This window comes from Empidonax traillii, unplaced genomic scaffold (assembly GCF_003031625.1).
Source record: "Empidonax traillii isolate 1590-97213 ecotype Southwest subspecies unplaced genomic scaffold, ASM303162v1 scaffold2:size4533513, whole genome shotgun sequence".
Taxonomy (NCBI): domain Eukaryota; kingdom Metazoa; phylum Chordata; class Aves; order Passeriformes; family Tyrannidae; genus Empidonax; species Empidonax traillii.
This window is the reverse complement of record NW_020955195.1, coordinates 3,356,421-3,372,462: the sequence shown is the minus strand read 5'-3', so window position 1 is coordinate 3,372,462 and position 16,042 is coordinate 3,356,421. Positions and strand designations below refer to the sequence as shown.

General features: G+C 44.9%; 2 protein-coding genes across 9 annotated transcripts in view; one reads left to right on the top strand and one right to left on the bottom strand.

The window, feature by feature from the left end:
- The window catches only part of HOOK3 (hook microtubule tethering protein 3), an 83,991-nt gene extending 80,011 nt beyond the window's left edge, over positions 1–3,980 (top strand). For all 5 annotated transcript variants that reach the window (XM_027899365.1, XM_027899207.1, XM_027899126.1 and 2 more), the window contains one exon: positions 1,118–3,980. In XM_027899365.1, coding sequence (XP_027755166.1) covers positions 1,118–1,133 — 16 coding nt within the window. In that variant the 3' untranslated portion in view covers positions 1,134–3,980. The remainder of the gene's footprint in view (positions 1–1,117) is intronic.
- Positions 3,981–8,416: 4,436 nt separating this feature from the next.
- Positions 8,417–16,042, bottom strand: part of KCMF1 (potassium channel modulatory factor 1) — a 47,439-nt gene continuing 39,813 nt past the window's right edge. For all 4 annotated transcript variants that reach the window (XM_027898676.1, XM_027898841.1, XM_027898929.1 and 1 more), the window contains 3 exons: positions 14,359–14,533; positions 11,587–11,869; positions 8,417–10,618 (listed from right to left, as the gene is read on the bottom strand). In XM_027898676.1, the coding sequence (XP_027754477.1) occupies positions 10,357–10,618; positions 11,587–11,869; positions 14,359–14,533 (720 nt within the window). In that variant the 3' untranslated portion in view covers positions 8,417–10,356. The remainder of the gene's footprint in view (positions 10,619–11,586; positions 11,870–14,358; positions 14,534–16,042) is intronic.

The following is a 16,042-nucleotide window of genomic DNA, read 5'->3' as shown; positions in this document are numbered from 1 at the left end:
ATATTCTGGGTGGATGGATGAGAAGGGAAAAAAGAGGGATACACAAGCTGCAGGACTTGTAGCAGCTTTGTTATAAATATTCTTTCCTCTCTATTTAACCTGGACTTTCCCATCTCAAGAAGCATTCTTAGAATCGTTTTTTGACCAGTGCAATACAAGGGAGAAGGAACTGAGGAGAGAAACGGGCTCTGATTTCAGTCTGGTGAAGCCAATTTGGTCTTTGCAATGTGAAGACCCGAGTGCCCATTTAGTGCTGTGCAGGGACATCTGTGCCCTGGGGAAGCTGAAAGCACCACGGCTGTGTCAGTAAAGCGCTCCATTCTGGGTCACAATGGCCAAGAAAGAGGGTGCATCAGTAAGGGATGGAGAAATAAATCAGCCTCTCCAATCAGCTTCCGAACTGGGATTCACTTCTGCAGCGCTGTGATGTGCTCTTTTGATTGCTCAGTGGCTCCTACTCAGCTTACTGTAACGAGAGCACATACCATGTTCCTGTAATTCAAACCTGTATTTGCCTGCAGTAAACAGAACTTGCCAGTGCAGCACAGCAGCGAATGCTGAGTTGTAGCCTCCTCCTGCACCGGATGAGCTTTGGTGAAACATAAATGCCCAGAGTCTTTGGTGGTGCTCAGAGCTGGAAGACTCAGACAGTCACTGTGACCCTGACTGTCTTTTCGTGCGTAATCACATGCAGGATTGGACAGGCTCCTTTCACTTTATATTGCTTTGGTTCTTTACCTGTTGTGCTCACAGACAGCAGGAATTCCTGAGTCTTTCTCATCGCTGTATAAACCTAGTTTCCATAGCTGTGTTAGCTGAGAATGGTGCCCTGAAGGACTTCACTCAGAAGTTTTTAAATTTGTCTGAATTACAGCTAAATTTAGATATTGCTCAAGGCTGTTTTGTTACTTTTTCCAGTTATTGGCCTGTAACCTTCCTGTTAAATTTGAAGAGTTGCTCTGGCAAAAATGTTTTCCCATGAATTTATTACCACTCTTGAGACAGCCTTACTAAACTGCTCAGAAAAATACCTGTTCTATTCTCTGTTGGGTTTTTTTTTTTCAACAGTAATATGTTATCTGCTTTTTAACTGTCTTCTTTATTCTTTTATTTGCAGTGATGTGGTTGCATGACCTGCAGCATTATTATAACAGGGACTGTTCAGTGCATGACTTGCTTTTCTGTCCAGACTGCATAACCAAAACTTAACCAGTTCTACACTTAAGACTCATGGCCATCCGATTTCAAAGGGGGATCTACTTGCAGAGAAGCTTACCATCCTGGGGAGTGGCTTTCCCATTTCCCGCTTCCATTCACTCTTTCTCTTCACAAAAAGGTCTCCTATGAGGCTAGAAGAGAGGAAATCCAGTATTCACAACTCAACAAGAGGCATTCTGCAAACTGACAGAGCGCTGTCAGCTCTCCATCTTATTTCCGCCTGTCCACTTTATTTAATTCTGATTAACAGTATTAACACACAGACTTCCTGCAACATTTTCATATACCGAACTATAAAAAAATCTAGTCTTAATGAGTTCCTAAAAAGGCCTTTTGGTTACTGTTAAAATTTCAAAGCACCTGCACCCTTAAAGGATCCACTTTGAATCCCTAAATAAATAAAGCGAAGGAGGTGTTTTACCAGGAGAAATGACTAATGAATTGCTGCTTGGCGATCCCATCTTGGAAAACCAAGCAAGTTTCATCTGATAATCTCCGAGCCAGTCAAACTACCGGGTGGTATTTTGTTCACAGGCACTGCCTGCTTCCTTAATATGTATATACACAGTAGTTTGTGGCTGTTGTATTTTTCTCTCTACATTGAGCTGTATTGTTCGTTTATTTCAGAAACCTTTTTTTTTTTCCAATCTGTGTTAAAACAATTGTTAAAACAATCTGAGGAAAGAACATGAATGGAGATAAGTATGAAAGTCATCTACACTTTCATATTACGCAGACTGTCCTTGCCAGTTTATTATTTGGGTCGTTTATCTTTCACCTGTACTGTTTTTTTTTCCTTTCCTTTTTTCTTTCCCCTATCACAGTCTTAGCTATTTAATTTCCAATTGCACTAGCTTGGCTTTTCTTTGTATTATGAAGTTTAGCTTATAAGATTTGCCATATGTAGACAGTGTAACTCAAAATGCTTTGTACTGCCTATATTAATTTAAAAAGCTGCTTATTTAATATTCTTAAAGATCTGCACATTTGTACTACTGTATCTTTGTTTTGTATTGGACATCCAGTACTGGCAAGATTCAGAAGACGAGGGAGTGCTGTAGTGTTGTAAGTTAAGAGGTTTATTGTATAGAAGTTAGTACATAACAGACAGGGGAAAAGGGGCTTTCAAGCCGTAGGACTTGCTGGAAAATCTGAAAAGAGTCTGAATGCTGAGAACCTTAAGTCCAGTTCTAGGGAAACCCCATTCTTGTTCACCTGGATCTTAATCTGCAGAAACACAAGCGTGGTTTTGTTACTCTGCTGCCTCCTGGAATGGTTTTGCTTATTTAGGCAGTAGCAGAACCACCAGCCCTGTTTTCCAGGCTGGGGAAGTGTTGTGTCCACTCATCTCTGCAGCCCCTTCTGGTCACAGACTCAGTGCCTGCCCTATCCCTGGCCTGTCAAACAGGGCTCTGGGCACCTGCCTGTGCTCAGTCCTCAGGGATCCCGATCCCAGTGTCGGTGGCCTCCTGCAGGATGATGTGGAGGAAGGACAGACCTGTGTGGCCCCCTCCCAGAGGGGGTGTGGTCGGAGCTGCCTGGCAAAGGGAAGGAAGGGCAGGTAGGAGTGGGGTCCGAGCAGACCAGGCAGGACAGCGAAGGATAAGCATTGAGATCCCAGTGAGAACTGTGTGGTGTTTCGCCTTCTGAACACCACACCCGACAGGTGAGCCTGAGGCTACCAGGTGCTCTGGCTGGCAGCTGTCCGTAAAGACTTCAGATGGGGATATGTCCTTCGTGGTCCACCAGGGCCAGGGACAGTGAAGTCTGACGTGACCTGCAGCCAGGATCTGGGGTTTGGTGATAACGAGTCAGCTACTCCTGCAGCAGAGGCAGCAGCACTTCATCAGGCTGAGCCAGCAGAGCTGTGTCTTTCCAGATCCTAGCCACTGATCCCTTGTTATGTGTCAGGGCAAGCATTACTAGTAAAACTTCCTTTAGTTGGGTGTTTAAGGCATGGTATGTTCTTCATTTGCAAGTGCTGCTCCGGCTGGGACCACACCCTGCGCCAAGCCAGGCTGGGTGCAGGATCCCTGAAATCAGGGCTCTGTGCTGGGCGGGAGGGGATGCTTTTTTTGTGCACCCGCCCGCACAGGTGTCCCAGTGCGAAGCCGGGCAGCACCTCATTTCTCCAAGTGGTCTGTGCAGATTAGAAACTAAATATCAGTTGTTCTTGAGCCTTGATGACATTTGTATGTAAGTGTGTTTAGCTTGACAAAAGTTGTTTGAGTTTACTAATGCAACAGAGAGATGTCAGGTGAAGCCAAGTAACTTCCGGCAAGGAGCTGGCTACTTTAATTAGATTAGCCTGGCATCTCTGTCATGAAGTGGTTGCAAGCTCTCAACTCAGAGGTGATCTCCAGCATGTCTCTGATTACTAACTTCATTTGTGCTGCATAGAAAACTCTCTTACCTTCTTAATAGCAGCTTGTTTGACAGTCCTGAATTAAATGTTGACCAATTATCAAAGTAACTGTTTGTGAAGTTGCCAGTGATATATTTTCTGTAAAAAATGGATTCGTAGAGTGTCAAAACATTAATTTCCCATTTGGGTTCATCAACAAATTGTGTAACTACCAGATTGTCATGGTAGCAGTATTAATATACATACCTGTATATAGACAAAAAAATACTCAGTAATGATAATTGGAATCAAAAGGTTTAATATTTTTTCCCAGTCAAATACACTAATGCTTCAAAGGTGATAGAAGAGTGTACAGTTGTTAAACAAGTTGTAAATAAACGCTTATATAAAACGTAAATGCTTATTTTTCCTTCATTCCAGTACTTGGTTGTAAACTGAGACCAGAGCACAGTTTGTGTTAAAGGTTACTGGTTTGAGTGTAAAGTGCTGTTCTGCTGCGTGAGATGACACCAGCTGGTGATTAAGAGGGACCCCAGTAGAGTGGGAAGAACATGGATAAAACAAACCTTGCCCTAAATGCACTTAGGAGCAGGAACTACAGAACAGCCTGGGAAAAAGAAATGGAAGTTTTTTTACGAAGCACAGCCATTCCTGAGCAGCTTTGGTGTCGGCTCGTCTGAGTCTCACACAGAGAAGTGGCACCGTGGAAATGCATTTCCTGGGGCTCTGCAGAGGAAGGTGAGGGGAAGGGGGGCAGCAAAAGTACCTCAGAAACAACAAACCTCCAGGCTTTTGCTGGGAAGCATCCCGCCTGGCTGCTGAGGTGCACGGCGTGGTTTGCCTCTCAAAGGGCCAAAGCCAAACGACAATAATAAGACAATTTTCCTGTGCCGATGGAAGCTTCACAATAGACGCAGCTAAAGGTGTGTAGGGGAAAAGACGCTGCTCATGTGGACAGGAACAACTGTCCCTCCTTCCTGCACTGATGATGAGCAGCTCTGGCTCCTGGGGGAGGAGGAGGTGGTGTTGGTCTCAGACATGGGCAGACATTGATCCTTGTGAAAGAAAAGGCAACAGCCAGCAAGAGATACTGGGCCCACACTTCACCAGTGCTGGGGTAGAGAAAGTTGTGCAAAGGCCCTGACAGAGCCATTCAGGGGCTGCTCTGCAGAAGGAAGAGGAGAGCAGAAGCAGGAGGGTGCCCTGGTGGCAGCACAGCCCTGGGCTGCACCGTGGCTGCAGCAGCAACAGGGGAGCAGAGGCTGAGGGCTGAGGGGGATGTGTCTGTCAGCTGGGAAGGGCAGGAGAGCCCCAGAGCTGGTGGCCAGCTTCTCCCAGGCCACAGGGATGGTGGAGGCAGGAAGCTGCCACAGCCTCACTTCTGCCTGCCAGGGCATTCACTCTGGTCCTCTGCCCTCCTCAGTCCCACCCCAGTCACTCCTCTCATCTTGGGAACGGCTACAGTGTTTCCTGCCTCTGACCATTCGCTCTGCCTGTCCTGTTGTTTCCCACTCTGTCAATCTCTCCCAACTTTTGCTGTACATTTTCCCCTCCCAGCTCCCCCGCCCCTCAGTGTGCCGAGGCCCACACCAGCATCCCTTTTTCTGGCCTCCCCTCCCCATCAACTCCCCCGAGGCCAGGGCTGCCTCCACACGGTGCAGGGGGGAACTGAAGCCCACCCACCTTCTCTCTGCCCCCACCAGCTGCTGTCCCAGCAGGGAGGATGCAGCAGCACAGGTCATCTTCCAGCGGTACCTCCTGCACACCCCACGGCTGCAGGGCCCCGCTTTCACACCACATCCTAAGTGTGCTTATCCTTGTGTTGTGTTAAATTCTGCAGGAGGCAAAGCTGCAACACGGCTGTGTTACAGGTGGTGTGGTGGAAGCACATTCCAGAAGCTGCACAGCTTCCTTTCCGTTCTCCTTTTCCATTTTTATCCACAAATAACTTCGGAGCACCTATGCTGTACGTGTAAGGACCTGCAAATAAATCGTTGTGCACACCAGCCTGTCTCAAGCCCCGTCATGCAACAAAGCAGAGACCAGCACGTTTGTACCCACCCAGGGTGTTTTGGAAGGCAGGAGCCAGCAGCACGCTTGGAGGGAGGGCTGTACGAGAGTGGCTGCAAAAGGACTGCAGGGCTGCCAAGGAGGGAGGGCACGGTCACTCTGCCTCCAGCACAGGACGCAGCGCCACAGAGGGGAGTTCCACCAGTGCTAGGCATCCATACTTTGCTCCTGTTCCCTGGGAGCTGAAATGAAACAACAGCCTCGAAACAGCAAAGTGTCCTTTTGGCAAAGCAGGCAGACCGGGAGTGAAGGTCAGCCATGCCAGGGAAAAGATTCGGTGATGTAACTGGAAAACTCTTCGCATACTGAATGTGCCCACTGCTTTGCTGGTTTAGGTCTTCTGAGAGCCCCAGGAGCCAGTGGTGCCTCCTGGGCCTTCTGGCTCATGGAGTGGAATTGCCTTTACATCTCAAACCTGCAGGTGTGCACACATCTGGATGTTTGGTTTCTGAGCCAAGCTACACTGTCCACGAGCTTAGCAGGGAGCACAACTCTGTGCCAAGAAAGGAGGTCTTACAAACCCACCCTGAGCCAAGGACAGAGAATGGAACCTCCTGCTTCCCTGAACACAACCAGCTCCTCCCACCCTCTCCCAGGAAACTGATGAAGGCAGTCACCACAATCCCAAGGAAAACGTGAGGTGGATGCAAGCTAAAATGCATTTTCACTGTTTATCACACCACTGTGTGTGATGTCTTTCTTTGGCTTTGACCCGAACGGGGGGGGGGGGGGGGGGGAAGCTCAGGCCTCTGATTAAAACAGACAAGTAAAAAAAATCAGAACATAGCAATATTTCAAGCAGCTTTTCAGTCTTGTTGCCACCTTCAACACCCTTGTTCCAATCCCTTCAACTGTTACAAAGCACTGGAATGACTGTATGCCCTTCTGTCTGCCCCCTCCCCCAGAAAAGGCTCTTTGGCAGTCCTTACCAGCTGGGGGCTGGCATTGGAGGGAAGGCTGGCACGGGCTCTGCTGACAGCACCGCCTCTGGTGTCCCTCCAGCAGCCGGGGGTGCCCTGGGGGTGCCTCTGCCCGCTCTGCACAGGCACAACACACACACCCCCCTGTGAGCTGCTCGGGACCCGCCCGAGGTACTGCACGGGCAGGGGCTCCCCTTGGCTTGTAACACCCCTGTCAGTAACACCGCCCGTTCCCAGGAGTTCCTGCTGCCTAACCAACCTCTGTTTTCTAGCTAATAGCATGGGAAACCCATTTTTGGCTGAATCACAGCGGAGTGAAACAATACTATTGTTACTGGACTTTTGAGGAAAATTATTGGCCTGGGCTGAGGCCAGGATGGAAATTGATGGATGACTAAAGCCAAGCATCTTGCAACCCTATGAATGGGGATCCCAAGTGAGGCCCTTTGAGCTCCTGTGGCCACAGTGGCTGTGCCGGCACCTCTCCTGGAGCAGGATACCTCTCTGAGCTCGTCAACTCACAGGTCTGAGAACTCTGTCACTGAAAACTGAGGATGGGCTGGTACCACCCTCCCCAAGGCTCAAACCCTTTGCCCACTGAGAAATGCAAAGGCATCCAATGGTATTTCACTGAACTCGGGGGAATTTTTAACAGGTACCTTTATACACACACACACACACGCAGACTACACATCTGTGTCTGTGAATTCACTGCAGTGCTCTACAGCAAGTGCAGCATCAGTGTTGCCATCTCAGATTCATAATTAAGCTACTCTTTTGCTTCTAGTAAATCCTACTGAATCATTCTGCAAGTGTTAAAAGTAGTCAGTGATTAAAAGGGCTGCCAAATCCTCCAGGCATAAACCACTGAGCAATTCCAAGGCTAAGTTTGGCAAGGGGGCCACACTGAACCTCCCGACTCCACAGGGGTCCATTCTCCATCCTTACCCTTTTGCATCCCCAGCCTCTCTGTACATCATTCCAGACTGACTCTGGTCAAAACCTCCTTTGTGTTTTTTTCTCTTTGTAGTAACAGAGTGAATGTGGCCACAGACCTTTTTTGTATCGAAATTGCTTCTGCTGATACCTTTGCCTGGGATTCTTTAACCACCCCTTGATGGTACAGGTTTCACCGCACTCCAAGAGCTGTGCCAATGCCGAGTACTAAGGTTCCCTTTTCTGGAAGGGTGGTGTCCATGTTCTGTGTTGGGAAGTTGTTCGTTTGGGGGTTGTTTTTTTCTGCCCCCTCACATGGAAGAATAACCCAAAGCTCACTCTGAGAATGAAAAACACCTCCCTGCAAACAGGAACTGGCAGACTACTCAAATAAATACCCTCCCAGTAGCCATTTTGTATAATTTTTAAACCTAAAAACCACTCAGAGCCTAAATCCCCAAGCAACTGAAGATTTGTAGGAGCTGATGTGATGCCCAAGGACACCCTTGAACCCAAGTCAGCACACACTCAGTCCCTAAGTAAGCACGGACAGGACTGCTTTGCATCCCCTTCAGAGCAAGCAGGGTGGAGTCTGGAAGTCACACAATCCAAGTACCCTCTGGAGATGAGCCACACGCCAATCCAAAATACCACCACGCTGAGAAGAGCCTGCTTTAAAAGCATCTTGGTCTGTGCAACCTTGAACTCACCTACCTGTGAAGAGTTTAGGATTGTGCACTTCATCACTGCCCAAAGCACGTGGTTTCAGAACATGTTTATGTAAATCACTCAGGATGTCTCCACAAATTGATTTTGTGTTGGGGTATACAGCTGGAATCAAAGACAGATGCAGAAATTTCTGGAACTGTCCGGATAATACATCAAAACCAAAGAAAATCAACTGAACAACAGTCTTGAAAATGCTTTATTGAACCGTGTGTCTTATTGTAATGTGCAGAAGATGTGTTTGAAAAACTACAGCTTGAAAAATTTTTGAAAATCCTCAACAATCAATCAATAAAAAAAGTCCCTACTGGGGGTAACTCTCAGGATAACCAGAGGCCGCATGTAAAGTTTCCCTTGAAACATTTTCTGTTGCAGAGACTAAAAAAAAAAGAAAAAACAACCCAACCAAAAAACCACAAAGCTAGTGCTGCTCTACATGGAAATAATCAAGATTTGATGATTTCAAAAAAAAAAAAAAAAAAAAAAAAAAGGAGGGAACTTAAAAGTTCAGTCTATGGGGTTGTTTCTTTTGCTGCTGCTATTCTGGATTAGCATACATGTCACAGTTTTGCTGAGAACACCACGTGGTGTCCAAGTCTGTATGTTTACTCTACAATGCTGCTGAGAAGGGAGGATACAGAGAAAGAGAGAGGGGGTGAGCTGAGAGATCTGGAAAGACACCATTATGATATAAGCCTAGTTTAAATTTTCATCAGAAGCTGTGTGCACTTTTGTTTTTATAACCTAACTTTTTACATTCAAAAATCCCCACAACACCAAAAAAAAAAAGAAAGAAAAAGAAAGGAAGAAAGAAAAAACCAAAACCAAACACACCCCTGTCCTTGCCTTGGGGCTATTATAAATTTCTATGCACAAAAACACCTTTTTTTTTTTTTTTTCCAAACCAGTAGGGTTAACAGTATAGGCATGTAGGTGGCATGATTCAACTAAAAGGCTTTGTCAACTTTTTTTATACCAGAGAAAATAACCAAAAGAAACAATAAATAAAAGGTGCTAAAGTTAGCATTAGGAATTTCGTTGTAATATACTGACAGTCTGGGAATCCAAATCCTCTAGCCTTCCTCATACTGTCAAGTCTCTGCAAACTATGAAGCAAATACATAAATAACTCAATATGATTTGAGGCTGTGAAAGGCTTTTTAAAACTAAAGACAATATGATCCAGGTTAACTTTTTTTTTTTTTTTTTTAAGAAACACAGTGAATATATGAATTGTCTACACCTGAATAAAACATATTTAACAATTAAAAAATTTTAACAACCACAACAAAGAAAAGCTTTAAACAAAAGTGAATGTCATTTGATTTCAGGGCACACAAAAAGTCCCTTGCAGTAGCTTCCAGCAGTGGCCTTACTGTTGTGTCTCCTACAGATGCATAAAAATGAAGATTTAACTCCACACATTGAGGTGACGGCTGACAGGGCAACATAATGATCACGTACAGCAAAAATGCCACACCCTGGTCACGACAATGTATCCCACTGCAGAGTTTCCATCCTGTGCAGGAACAGCACATGAAGGTGTCATTCTGTCACATATTATTCAAAAGCTACTTTGTGGCCACAAAACTGCTACTCAGCGCTAACCTTCTCCTCAGGTAACCTTCGAATAATGGGAAAGCTTTGTGTTTTTTTTTTTATAGTTTTACTCCTTGTATTTAAATTTTTAAATGACAAGGTCACTAAAACTCATGCACGCTGCAAAAAACGTCATGCAGTAGTTAAGGTAAACCATCCAAGCAGTTTTTATTCATTAATATTCATAAATACACACAGCAGCTTCATTAGAGATTTTTCATTGTTTTTTTTTTCCTCTTCAGTTTGAATGTGGAGTATTAGGAGAGCCTTTTGCATGTCAAGGTACAGGACACAGAGCTTTCTGCTCTGCACTGCAGCCTACATTTACCTGCTAGAAGTAAAAATTAGTTAAGTGGAAATGATTATCATATATATCTTTTCTCTCTTTCTTTTGAATGTACACAATGTAACAAGAGTGACAGACCTGAAATTACAATCACCAAAACAAACCCAAGATAGTTGTTGTCCACTTTTCATTGGCAAATACAGCACAGAGGACATTGTCTGCAAAGTGGGATGTCATCAAAGAGGAGGTGGAGGAGGCTCGTTTCCTTTATTACTCTCTTTTAAATTTAGGTTTTCTAAAGCAACATCTAGAGGCATAATATCTACACAGCCCATAGCACCAAAATCTGCAATCTCCCCCCGCTCATCCTCATCTGAGGAGGAACTTTCTTCCTGCATCAAAGTGGACAGTAGAAGCTCCTGAACAAACAGGCTGCAGTCTGCCCGCTCGCTTTCCATCGACTGACGCTCTGCTTCCGACATCTTCGGGTCATTCAACCTGTGCAGCAGCAAGGCAAGAGAAGACAGGCAGTTGCTAAAAGCCCATTTCACCAAGGACACCACCAACAGGCACAGAGATGTGCTCAGAAACCGCTCCTCCAGGACAGTCCTGCCCGCCCTTCCACACGAGCAGCACTGGCAGCCTCGGCCCCGCAGTGAGACGGGCACGGATTTAACAACCCACCCCTTCCCTGCTCCTGCAACAGCACTCAGAATGGAGCCTGAAGTGAGAGGAAAACCAAGAACCATTTATGAGGTTTCCTGCTATTCAGGACTCTTTCAGGGAGGGCTGCTGCCATTTCCCAGACATGCAGTTGCGTGCCTCCTGTGCTTCTCCATCAACTTTTAAGTTCACATTTGCCATAAAATATGTTACTGCACACGTAAAGCCCCTACGGATTGCTGAAGCACCATACAACACCCATTCCACCACTTCTCCTAGGGTACAGTGCATCTCCTGATAGGTGCAAGGAAACTCCTTACTCCAACTCTGAAAATCACAATCCGTGACACTTGCAGGTGCTTTGATTAAGGTTCTCAAATCAGATTCTGACTGAAAGATGCCACATGGTATTATTTTGGACTTTTAGACAAAAATCCATTTGACTCAAATCCAGGTTTCTTGGCACAGGAGCTGTTAGAATTCCCACACTCTTTCACAATACCAAACAAACAAAAATATGCTTGCAGAGGGCACGGTAAGGCCTATGTGGAAAACATTTTTATTTCAGGTCAATAATCAATGTTCTGAAAGAACTGGAATGCCATAGGAGGTGAATCCTCTTTAAAATACCCTGGGATCTAAGTGTAATTTCTAAACCAGGTAAGTATGCTGTCAATGAGCACCATCCTAGGCATGTCCCTAACTCCAAACACTGAAGTTTCACTGAGCTCTGAATGTCCACCAGAACTAAACAGAAACTGTAAGAGGCAAACACACACAGGTAAATACACCAAACGAGTTACCTTGTAAGAAGGAACTGGGAATTCTGGATAGTCTGCTGACTGTTTTCTGTGTTAGATGTGTTGGTGGTTGTTGTAGATTGTGTCATAGTGGTGTTGACATTGATCGTGTTGGTGCGCCTGGTTGCATTGCGTGCAGTCTCCAGTTGCTGCCTTGCTGCCTGTGCATGCTGTCGTTCCAACTGCAGTTGCATCTGCAGCTGCTGTAACTGAGAAGCAGAAGGGCCAGAGGAGTTGAGCTGTCCTCCTGCAGAACGCCTCACACCTGATAGCTGAGATAAAAGCTCTGCCAGAGAAGAGAAAGCTACTATGATGAAAGATCTTAAACGAGCATTACACAACAGAATGAATACACCCTGAATTTCAGTGCATCGAGTCCTTTTTTTTCTTTTTTTTTACAATCACCAACATCAAAGAACAAACAATGCTCAGAGAGCCCATGAAACTACTTCCTTTTTTTTTTTTTAAAAAAAACCCACATTTTTTTTTAAAGTCAGAGCATTTAATGGCTCTGAGGGTAAGGAAGATTAAGAGTCAATCCACAGGTATTGTCCGGCAAATTATGTCCTCTGCACAATCCTCTGAGACTTCAAGTCAAAATACCAAATGACCCAGAAACTTGTTCATTTTCACTTTGGTGGATTTTTTTTTTTCCCTTTCAACAATTGTTCCCTGAAAGCACAAGCTTCATCTTCCTGACTGCCCCAGAGGGAAGCTGTGCTGCAGCAAGGAGAAACACTGTACCATTGTTTCAAACTTTTAATAAAAAACATTTAGCTAAGAAAACATACTGGAGCACTGCTTCACATCAAAAGCATTCTGTAGGAATTTTTATTTCTGCTGGAAGCACAGAGAAGGCCTAGCAATTAAAAAAAACCCCTCTGTTCTTCAGTCTTCCAAATCAGAAGGACGGAATGCTTATTGCAAGTTTCAGCCACAAAGAATTTTTTAAAATAACTATTAGCAGCAAATTACTGCTCAGAGCATTATTGCAGAATCTCTTCCACACCCTGTGTAGCAGGTACTTCTTCTGTTAGACAATTGCTGCAGTGGATGCAAGGGCAAAGCAAGCAGAGGACAATCCTGCTCCTGCCCCTCTCTTCCACATTACAAAATCACTACAGAAGTCATGATAATTTTTCTTCCATTGCCTTAACAAAATGTAATCACTCTAATGCAAGCTTTCTCTGAGGGAATAAAGCAAAATACAAACTCAGGGTGGTCAAGACACTTTCACCAACACTGACAGCAAGAGCAAGATTACATAGCTTTTAATTGCTAGAGAATGCCACAGGGAGGAAAAAAAACCTGTAAATAAAGAAGCAACCGATGCTACTAACTTCATTTAAACACAAAAATTACTGTGGTCTTTCCTATGTATTTATTCCAGTAAAAAGGAAGCCATGCTAAACTTCCCAACAAGATTTAGATATATTTATCCTCATTGTAAGTTTAAGCCTGGAGTGTAGCAAAACTGTATTTTGGAACCAGTTGCGAACTCAAGACAGCCCTGGAACAGCAAGGACACCCAGCTCAGTGCGCTCCAAATGCAGAAACACAGCTTCCACCAGAAAAGATGCAGAATAAGCCCGTTTTACTCCACATGTAATGGTGCTAAGTGGGAAGATCCTGTGAGGCTGAGAACAAACTTCAGCAGTCACTCCACATTTAACTGAGCTGAACTAGCTGCCCTTGCAAGAGAAAGACGATGCCTTCCACTGGAAGCTTCATGAACATACTCCCTCCTTGAACAAATGTGAGTCTTTTTCAGCCCCTCCCGTGACCTTGCTTATTTTATTCCTCTTGAAGAGCTAATTTAATTTATTCACAGGTTAATTTAATGAGTTAGACCAAGTCACCCCAGGCCAGGAGAGCACCAGAGCCAGCAGTGGGCAGGTAAAGGGGACCACGATGGAGGAAGGCAGCAGAACTACAGCCCCCCTTCCAGGGGAGCTCATCAAGCCAGCTAGCTGCCACCTCCCTCTGAAGAAATCACAGCCAGACAGCAGGAAGTTCCAGTTTATGCATCTGAAGCAAAGGTGTATTTGCAGCAGGCATTCTGGGGTTTCCCTGACTCTTAAACTGGCATGGGCAAAGACCACCACATGAAAATGTTTGTATTTGCCCTCAGGCAAAGCTATGTTTGTTTTTCAGAACTGTCTTTATTTTCTATTTTTTCTTTCTTGTAAAAAAAGAAGTTTTTTCACATCAAAGCTAAACAGAGGCCAAACAAGTTATTCTTGGGAATCCCGGTGCTGAAAATAACACACTCCTCCCCTCCCCACAATTTTTCTAACCTTGACCAAAACAGACCTCAAATACTTGCAACAGTAAGTTTACAAAAGAATTCAGAGGTACATCTTAAAATATGGTCTGTGATATTAAACATTAAATAAAAGCCTGGCACTTGAACAGCAGCCTGAAGGCAAACTGAAACCCAATTTTAAATTCCCATTGACATCAAATTGAGCTGATTTCATCCTCTTTGAGACGGATGCTCTCCCCCACAAACACCCTTACCACGTGGCAAGTTAAAATGGCACGTGCTAAATCAGGTGACGGAAGCTGGACACAATCACCTACAGACACACTCAGCGCCAGTGCAGAGGCCTAGGAATAAGCCTTACACTGCCTGGAATTCCAAGCACAAGCTACAAGCACCCTGCTCAGTGCCCACAGCCACAGCAAGCAGAAAGCTGGGCACTGGCAAGGTTCAGTTTTGCTTCCCACACGAGAGGAGGACGTCGGGGCAACCGCTGTGGTGAAGGCTCTTACCGGCTATAGGATCCATGGCTTCTCTATTGCTTGGAGAATACGAACTCTGAGAAGATGAAAGCCCACCAGGGGAACTGGTAGTAAAGTGCATGTTTGATCTACGTGCACGGGGGCCTCCCAAGCCCCGGCCCGGGTGGAACATCCTACGTACATGCCGAACGCCACTGGATTCATCGTGGCCGAGGTGTTAAGGAAACACAACTGTTTGGCACTGAGTGTCAAAAACCACCAGCACATTTGAAATACTCAGACGATGGGTGAAATACTCAGATGCACACTGCTCTTCACTCACAAAGTAATGATTCAACTTCTGAAGCACACTGAAGCTATGGTGCAAGTCAGACTTATAGATCTGGTAATTTTATTTATTTAGGGTTTTTTTTGGATCAAAATTTTCTAATCAGTAATATAAAAAACCAAAAAAACACCCCCAAAACCCCACAAAAACGTGTTCAGCCAAGCTTACTACTGAGACACAGGGATCTTGTTCTCCCTCCCCAAATCTTATGTTAAGTATTGAAAATATCAAAAAGGTTTCCTGCGACTCCTATCAGAAGTACATAATAATTGCTGTAATCCTTTTTACTTCTGTAATTCATGCTTTTATCCAAGAAATTTCACCACTTCAGTGTCCTTAGGAAAACTGTAGGTTTATGGAGTATTCAGCACATCCATCATACCCCTTTGTTTCACCTTTTCTTCTTTTAGCCAAAGAAGTACCACTAATTCCTGTTATGACAATGATGTTTTTCATTTTCCCCCACTTCTCCCTATCAGATGTTTATATTTCCTGTCAAACCTTTTACGGGTTCTCTCATATAAATTTTGATGCAATCAACAAATTATTTAAAGATTATTTTTGTCATAAAGTAGTTGACATGCATTTCTCCAAGACAGTCCAGATAAGGCTTCCTTTTAAAAATCACAAGATTTAAAAATCACTGGTGAAAAATGAAATAACATAAACTTTAATATTTTAACTGTTACTAGACTTTTAGCTGAGGTCCTCCATCTCCCATCTCCTTTTTATTTTTGCAATAGCATGCTTATCACTCATATGGTATCTACTACAGTAAGGGTAGTTGTACCATGTACTTTTCATAAATCACAATTATGATGCAGAACCTTGTGATGCCATGGAGGTCGAGAATTTAAGACTGAAAGGAATGACCAGACCCCTCATGGAAAGAACAAGCTTCTGGCTACTACAAAAAGACACAAGCACATCACACAACACCTACAGGATGGATAAGGGATCAGATCCAGACAGGATGGATTTAGAAGGAGCAGGTCTTGCCTGACCAACCTGTTCAGCTTTTACGATCAAGTGACCTGCCTGGTGGATGAGGGGCAGGCTGTGGATGTGTCTGTCTGGATTCCAGCAAAGCCTTTGACACCGTCTCCCATAATATACTCCTGGAAAAGCTGCAGCCCATGGCTTGGACAGGGGCACTCTGTGCTGGGTCAGGAACTGGCTGGAGGGCCCAGAGAGTGCTGGTGAACGGGACTGCATCCAGCTGGGATCCAGTCACCAGTGGTGTTCCCCAGGGATCAGTGCTGGGCCCAGTCCTGTTTAACACCTTTATCGATGATTTAGATGAGGGGATTGAGTCCATCATTAGTAAATCTGCAGATGACAAAAAGCTGGGGGAAAAGTGCTGATCTGCTGCAAGGCAGGAGGGCT